At 37.5% G+C, this 8,835-nt stretch overlaps 1 protein-coding gene across 10 annotated transcripts in view; it reads right to left on the bottom strand.

Annotated features, from left to right (window-relative positions):
* Positions 1 to 4,894: 4,894 nt before the first annotated feature.
* pk (prickle) overlaps positions 4,895 to 8,835 on the bottom strand; it is a 601,495-nt gene continuing 597,554 nt past the window's right edge. For all 10 annotated transcript variants that reach the window (XM_067776088.1, XM_067776090.1, XM_067776091.1 and 7 more), the window contains one exon: positions 4,895 to 8,369. In XM_067776088.1, the coding sequence (XP_067632189.1) occupies positions 6,444 to 8,369 (1,926 nt within the window). In that variant the 3' untranslated portion in view covers positions 4,895 to 6,443. The remainder of the gene's footprint in view (positions 8,370 to 8,835) is intronic.

The following is an 8,835-nucleotide window of genomic DNA, read 5'->3' as shown; positions in this document are numbered from 1 at the left end:
TGATCTTATTTTATAATTGAAAAAGTTATGTGTCTTGTTTTGACGCTTATTTAGATTAGGATCGGTTTCTCTTATGAGAAACCAACAGTAGTCACCCATAATAGCTACATCCCAGAATCCTTGATACCGACTTTCAATCATTTCCATTTGCTCATGAAACCTTTCGTCATGCTCGTCACTTTCGTCGCCAAGATTTTGCGGGAAAAAATTTAAATGGTAGTGCAGAAAATAAAACAGAATATTAGATAAATACATAAGTGGCACATTAGTATATAATTTTCTTAGGCTGGATTTATCTTTCAATTCAGAACAAATTTTTTGTTTACATTTTTCTCGTTCTTGTTTGTTCGGAACTGGACGAGGAATTCAGCTTTAGGGCTATATATTATCATGTAAATTTAAAAATTTTCATACAACTTTTTTGTTTATCGGGCAGATAGGTTTTAAAGTTAATTGAGAAAAAGGTCTTAACTATGTTTTTTTAATTACCCATTTCCGCATAGTTTTTGATTAAGCCGTTCACTATCATCTCGTAGTTAGGACTTTTGTGTTTGCCTAAAAAAGAAGTAACGACCTTTTCAAAAGAATCCCACGCTGCTGCCTCCACTGGTGACAATAGTTCTTTGAAATGGTTATTGGTCATTATCTTCCTTATTTGCGGTCCCACAAAAATCCCTTCCTTTATTTTTGCTTCTGATATCTCTGGAAAAATTGTCTTCAAATGATGAAAAGCTTACATTCTTTGTCCAAAGCCTTGACAAAGTTTTTGATAAAGCCGAGCTTGATGTGGAGCGAAGGTAGAATTATTTTTTCCTTCTTTGCAACTGGGGAGTATTTTATGTTATCCACCCCAACTTGAAACTCGATTCGTTCTGGCCAATCCTTTATGATGTAGTCGTCTTGATGAGCTCGGCTACCCCATTTGCATAGAAAGCAACAGTATTTTGTGTATCCACTTTGGAGACCACCTATTTTCCAATTACGTTCTTCGTATTTGACTAATTTGAGCAATTTTTGCATTATCTCATGCGTTTCCTCGTATTTATTGCATACGCGATCGGGATAAATGGCTTTTGGTTGCCAATATGCAATAAGGCCGTATTAAAAAACTTAATTTATTGCCGTCTATGAACAATCTTTTGAATCATATGGTTCACCAAACTATTTGAATAGACCAGCGATGTCTTTGCAGTAACAAACTCTGTCCTCCTTCGTATAGTACTTGGAAAATTGCTCGTGACGAGTTCTATAATATGTTACCTTAACATCGGATGAAACAAATTTAAATTGTTGCATACGAGAGGCGTGTAGTTCGGCCTTTTCCTTTGAGAATTCCAAATTCCTTATCCATATCATTGAGTTGTGCTTGTGCTTCTTTCGTTTTCCGTTTGAAATCCAGTACAACATGATGCCGCGTAATCAGGTACTGCTGTTGACAATGAAACTGGAGTGGAACTAAAGTTAAATTTGATTCTGGCAATGTAGCTTCCGTTGAACTTAATTCTGGTAATGACACTGTAGATATGCTCGCATGGGTTACTTTTCTTGACTTTCCAACCCCAAGTACTTTTGTAGTACAAATATAGAAGTCCGTTGAATAGCAAGTTGGTTCCTTCCACTTCATTGGTGTAATAAATTTCATATGTCGCCTAAATAGATAGTTTCTATTTTTAGTCAGCAGTGCATTAAAAGGGAGCAAATTCCTAATTTTTACAACGCACTTTTTGTGCCGGTTTCCGATAAAATCAATTCGACTCGACATGTGGTGCCCACAGTATTCGGTGTCCATGGTTTTTCATTGTTTTTAGGCTCAATTCAGAAATATTTATATTATGTAACTTTCAAAGGATTTGAAAACACACGTCGCATCCTTTTAACGATAAATTGACCGCAGATGAAACATAACATATCTGGATCATTTGTACACTCAAACTCTCGCGCCCTTTTATTCATATTATATTTTTAAGTGAATGATGGGTTATAAACTGCAATTTTAAACTGATCAGTATCTGGCGAGCCTTGCAGATATTATGAAGGAACAAGGCGTATGTACTATTATTTATACTTATGCCCCTATTACCGTTTACAACTCAACTCTGGTTGGGTTGAAATTTCGCAATTTGGTATTACAGATTACAACTCAACCTGTCAAAAAAAATGTCGGTAGAGTTGTCTAGTCTAACAACTTTTTGTGGCATTACAGTTTACAACGTTTTGTTAGTGTAGTTGTCAAAGACGTCAAAATCTTACAACTGATTACTAGCAGTTGTCTCATACAATTTTGCAGTTGTTTTGAAAAAATGTTACGTTTGAGAAGACGGTTCACCACCTAATTTTTAAGAAAAATTTTCAAAGTTGGTATCAAAAAACGCGTTTCAACCTCCGATTTAAGAATCCGAAAACAAAAATTAAAAATTTAATTTCTATAATATCATTTCGGTTAAAATTTTCATGTGGTTATATTTTGCCAAATTTTTTGTACACATTAATGCAGAAAGTCGTTGGACTTACCCAGGGCTATTGTTACAAATCGCGGCCAAAGGCCGCCAACACAAAAAGATCTTCTGTACAAAAAAAAAAAATCGTGGATCGGGCCTCATATTTCGGACCCTCGGGCATTTTGTGGGTTTTTGTAAATATTTTGCGACAGAAATAAAATTTTTAATTTCCGCTTTCGAATCCTAAAAACGGAGATCGAAACGCGTCTTTTGATACCACCTTTGATAAGAGTTAGATGGTGCACGGGCTCATAAAACGTTACAAAAACAAAAAATTTAAAGCCGGTAGTTAAACATTTTTTAATCAAACAATAATCAAAAATTTTGTGCACATTTATAGAAAAAACAACGTTTAAATGAAGGATTACATTGAATAACTTTTTGACTTTATGGAGCAACATTCCGAAGTTGGACGAGGCTGGCCGCAGTACGGATGCAGCCAAACTAGGTCAAATTATGCGAACGTGAGTCCCATTTGTACTAATCACTACTCCTGGGCATCTTGTTTTAGAGTAAAATACAATTTTTGCTGTTTGGGTTTTAATCCACTTTGCACAAATATACTCCTCAATAATATCTAAAACCAGTCCAACACCAAAATCATGTCCACAGCATTTTTGATAGCTGCCATCAGCAAGGAATCTGAATGTGGCGCATAATTTTTAAATAGGGGTACAGCCTTCCCTCGAAATGGTTTGCGGAAATGGTCGTTAATTTTGTTTAGTAATGAGTAACATGCTTCCTTTGAAATCTGCAAAATAACTTCATTTGAAGCTCATCATTTGTCACTTAAACATTTTCTTACTTGGTGCTTGGTAGTTCCAATGGATTGGAATGACCACGAGAATGTTTTCCGTATTCGCGACATGTTAATCACCAACATTTTCGCCATTATAAAATAGATTTCATATCATATATTATCTTGTATTAACAAAATCACTTTTGCAAATGCTTAAATTTTCGCCACAAATTGATCAGCTGTTCACTTATCTGTCAAATTATCACTTTCTGAAGTTGGCAGCACCAATTCAACTTCAATTGAAATAAGTTGTAATTCGTAATACCAAACAGGAGTTGAGTTGTCTGAAAGTTGAGTTATTTTAATTACAACCCAACTAAGTTGAGTTGTATACCGTAATAGGGGCATTAGATCAAGTAAAAATTAAAGCCTACCTAGACAAAAAGGTTCCCTAGTTCTACAAAGAATACACTACCTACCTTAAAAATATGCTCTTGCTTGAAATGTACCTGGTTTTGAGAAAACGACACTAACAGTTTTTTGTATCTAATAACCCTTCGAAAATCTACTTGCTAACTAACTGATATACGAATAATAACACATATGTAGCAGTAGGGTACTAAAGTATTAAATGGATATATTTACTTGAATGCTTATAACTTTTGTATTAGTCCATCGATTTTGTTGAATGGGAGCTTTTTTTTTTTTGTAATAAAACAGAGCTTAGAGAGAAAAAAAACTCTGCAAAAAAATAAAAAGTTTTCGAGATCCTTCCTCGCAAAGTACAAAATTTTTTATTTTTTTTACAAAAAAAATTGAAAAAAGCCGTAAAAATTGCTCGTTATCTTTGAATCTGCAGGGCCTAGCAAAAAGTGTTGTATGCACATTTTATAGCAAATTTTATTACCTTTTAGAGACTTCAAACCTTTTTAGAATTGCTCAATTCATTCTTGAGATATTTATGATTAAGTGGACGCATTTTTTTTTTTTTTTTGAAGAAACGGTAATTCGTAAGTATCTCAAAAACGTTACGATAGAATTAAAAATAACCTTGATTTTCGGAATCAGGGGGTGATTTTACATAGCAATTTCATAATGGCGTCTCTGGTGCAGAACAAAAATTGGAATTTGTCATCCAGTGTTATTAAGTCGACTGCAAATAAGAAGTAAACACGACTATCTACTCCTTTTTTGACGCACCGTTTGGCCTATGTGGATAAAATATGCGGTACCTACATATTGCAAAAACAAAAACTTTGTCATTTGGCTTGGTTCATGAGATATACACAAATCGGCAGTAGTTATCGATAAAACGATTAATGCGCGTATTGCCTTAACCATTATTCATATATAGATAGATACCTACATACTTGTAGATTAATCCACAATTTGATATAAAGTTCTAAACAGGGTGGGGGGGGGGGTGGGTTGGTGGTGGGCTTATATATCATATACGAATATTTCAAAAGAATTGATATCAGCCTTGCAATATGACATATATACTTTGCTTGATAAAGTTGTGGGATGCATTCCGTAAGGGCGAAAACTCTAAGAGCTCAATCGTGTGTGTCCTGTTCAAACACGGAATTCATCATATCAACTTACGTAACCATAAATGTACTCAACTAGCCATCATTTGAAATAAGACACGACAAAATTTATATTTTAACTTAAGTGGTTTTAATTTTACTTTCATTTATTTTAACTTAAAATAAATATACAATAATGATAGATATATAGTATAAGTTCTAAGAAAATACAATTTACAAAATATAAATTTATTTGTATTGCTTCAGTGTTTTTGTTTAGGTATTTGTAGTAATTGAACGATAATAAATATTTTTTTAATTTAAATTATATATATCTAAAGTAGTAAATATATTATATATACTTATGTTTACCCATTGAAGACTTAATTATTTCTAGGTTTAAAAGAAATGTTATTAGTTTATAATCTTAAGTTAATATTACTTTATATAAAAAGTCATAAAACCTATATGTAAAGATTTTATGCATATATTTTTCTTCATTCAAAATTGTATTACTTTATAAGATGAGGTTATTTTTACCAAGAACAGAGCATAGGGTAGAGCCGTTGCATAAAAAAGTGATCGCATTTCTTATGCTCTGCGACGAGCACAGAGCAGAATAAAAACTTCAAACGAAGTGGTATTTGTATAGAGCGGGAACAAAAAAAAAAAAAAAATTATGCTATTTTCTCTGTTAGGCATTGTTATGTACTACTTCATATTTTTTCTTCTTTCTGCTGTTGGAGCTGATGTAGCGTTGTGATATTGTTGTTGTTGTACCTGTGGACTCATTCGTCCATCTTTAAGGGCTGTTGTAGCTTGATGCTATTGTTGTTTCATCGGGAGCCCCACCTCTGTACATACGTTACATTGCAGGTTGTTGTAGATGAGTAGTAATGCGAGGAATGACAAAATTCTGCATAAAAACGCTCAATGGAGCAAAAATCATGCACTTTCTTTTTTGCTCCCGCTCTACTACAAATAGCGTTTGATTTGCTCTGCTCTAAAATATGACGTAGCTCGTACAGAGCAAAATAAATGCTATCACTTTTTTTTTATCCTACGACGGCTCTGCTCTATGCTCTGTTCGTATTCAGAGCCGGGGCAATAGCAAAAAAAAAAGAATCCGGAGTAAGATAGCATTTTCCATCACTGGTGGAATTCTCTTCTTGCTTTACTTTGTCTTGCGTTACAAAGAAATATGATTTTCAGCTTTTAAGGAATTTGATTCCATATAGCTTAACAACCGAATTTGTTCCCAGCCTAGTAATACGAGCCCTTTAGCAGTTTTCACAAGATAAACACTTCAATACGCCAATTAATAGCTTATTAATTTCTTACATTTTCAAGTTTTTTAAAACTCGTCGCTGTCATGTAGTTCTATGCCTTTGAAGTTTTCTACAAAATAATATACATATTTACTACATATAAATATACATAACTGCCAGTACATTATTATAAAACTTAATGATTTTTGCCTCTATTTTTCTTAATTATTTTTAAATATACAAAATTCTCTTGTTGTACTTTTTCCCTCAACTTCAACGACGCGTTATGGCCTGCAGCACAAAACGCCCATTTCTGTTACGCGTGCGACTGAACGCAATTAATGATTGCTGCTGCCGCCAAACAAAAACGCACGCGATGCTCATTCTCAGCGATCTTAATACCGGCGCATCACGAAATAATACAATTCTTGTCTTTGTCACTCATATCCGATGACTTACGTTTGCGATCGTATGCTAACGCATCATTGGGCACATAACTAACACGCACACCACCATAATGACGCCGTTGCGGCAGTTGATACATCATATAATCCTCAGAGGATGATGATGACGAGGAACATGTAGAGCATACGCTTGAAGCATCATCCGATTCTTCACCACGACTGTGCGTAGATGTTCTTGGTACTGATGCGGCACGATCTCTGCTACAATGTGATGATGATGATGCGCCTTGCAATGTGGAAGGTGAACCCTGATAGGAAGACGAAAGCGGTTGTGTGGTGACATAGGTATCAGCGCGCGTGGTGGAGTGTGAACGATAACCATTACTGCGATGACCAGACGATTTACGTCTACGTCTGCGCCGCGACGATTGCCCGCTATTACTTGAAGAGCGTTCAGCGCTGCAACAATCTCTACTGCGACTACACTCTGCGTCACGTCCTGTGCCTGCGCCATTACCTGAGTAACTGCGTGAGCGTGGTATTGTTTCCGGCGGTAGACCCTCAAAACGTACACCTTTCTTTTTTACCTCACCGGTAGCGCCACTCATTGGCGATGATGATGATGCGCCGCTTAGTATAGAAACGGGATGTGTGGGCGCTTGTCCAGATTGTGTTGACTGTGGCGTTGTTATCGAGAGCTCACCACCTGAAGTGGTGGGTGAACACATTAGCTCAGGCGATAGCGCAGTTGAAGCTAGCGATAAGCTGGGTGTGGGTAGTTCACCAATATCAGAAGGTAGCGGTGAGTTGATTACATCAGCGTAACCTTGTGCGAATTGTTGCGACGCGGTATGCGCGCCGCCTGCTCCAGTATGCGGCGCTTGCCCTGCTTGCCTTCTCGTTAACTCGGGCATGCTTGAAGCCAACGCGTTCTCCATTTTTGATAAATGTTGCATATGGCGCGGTAGATTATATGTATGCGCGCCTGTAATGGGTGGTTTGGCAGGCCAAGCAGCATCCAAATTCAGTGACATTTCATTGAAATTATACGCCGCTTCAGTTTTCAATTCCATTGGTTTGGGCATGAGTTGCGTATAATCTATGGGTGAGTTTAGAGGTGATAAATTATGTGAGGATGTTGATGGCGCTCCACCTGAATGGTCTGTAAAGTCGCCTGTACCATGACTACCGCTCGCGCGCTCCATATCTTTGACAACACCGCCATCAGATTCAGAGGTAGGGTAACTCTGTTTGGCTGCATCAATAGGCGTCATTTCACCTGTTTTGTTCATTGTGGCAGCGCTCATACCAGCTGGCATGCAATCAAGTGTGCCGCTAGTCAATGCAACTTTACCACTACCAGTATCCCCAACCACGCCGCTACCTATGCCTGCTGCTATTTGTTGGCTTTGTAACTGATACATTGCTTGATCGAAGCTTTGCTGATGTTGTTGCTGTTGCATTGGTGACATTGGCGGTGAACTTGATCCATGACTGCTGGGTATACGCGTCTGCGGTTGTACTCGCTGTGTTGGCGGTGTTGTTGTCGTATACATTCCAGTGCCTGAACTATCCGATGGCGTGGGTGGCTCACCTTTACTGCATGCAATCGAACAGTAAATGCAACCGCGGCGCGGCAAAAAGGCGCGCCCCAACAACGAACAACGACATGTGTTACAGGCGAAACATTCGTCTGTGGCATGCCAATGCTGACCATCGTGACTCATTTGTCCCTGATCCACACCAATCGATTCGCCGCAATAGTCACAGTACTCGGCGAACATGGCATCGAAGCAGAGCAAGCAATAAGGTTTCCCCTCGCGCATTATATAACGTTGACCGCCAAGCTGCTTTTCGCACTCCTGACAAGCGAAATGGTTCATATGCCAAGCACGTCCTTCTGCTTCGGTGCATTCATCAGCGAGAATTATCTGCGTAAAAAGGAAGAGTAGAAAAAAGAGTGAAAATTAAAAATGAGCAAAAAACTTATAAATAAATTTAAAAGTTGAAAAGTGAGCAATAAGCAGACATTAAGACGACACATTGCACGCGTAGCAGCTAAGAAGGAAAAAGTGAAAGCATCTAAGGATGGTAGATTGTGTGCGGTTGGAAAAGTTTTGCTAAAAGTTTTAATAGAAGTATTCGCTACGTCTGTCTCCTGCGAACGCACGTATGCGCAAACATATGTTCGTCTGTATGAGCGGACGTGTTGGAGACTTTTGGTCTGGAGTGGTTAGTTAAAAATTAGCGAAGGTGTTTGTTCTTGGTTCTGTTTGCGGTTCACACGCTTTTGCAAAACTTTTGCCTCTTGTGGCTTTACACTTGAAAATTGTATTCGAAGTAAGTTGGATTTGTACTAAGAAGCTTAGACGGCAAATGCAACGTTGAGAGAGTCCA

The sequence above is a fragment of the Eurosta solidaginis genome, chromosome 3 (genome assembly GCF_040869045.1).
Source record: "Eurosta solidaginis isolate ZX-2024a chromosome 3, ASM4086904v1, whole genome shotgun sequence".
NCBI lineage: Eukaryota > Metazoa > Arthropoda > Insecta > Diptera > Tephritidae > Eurosta > Eurosta solidaginis.
This window is presented reverse-complemented; position numbering and strand designations above follow the sequence as displayed.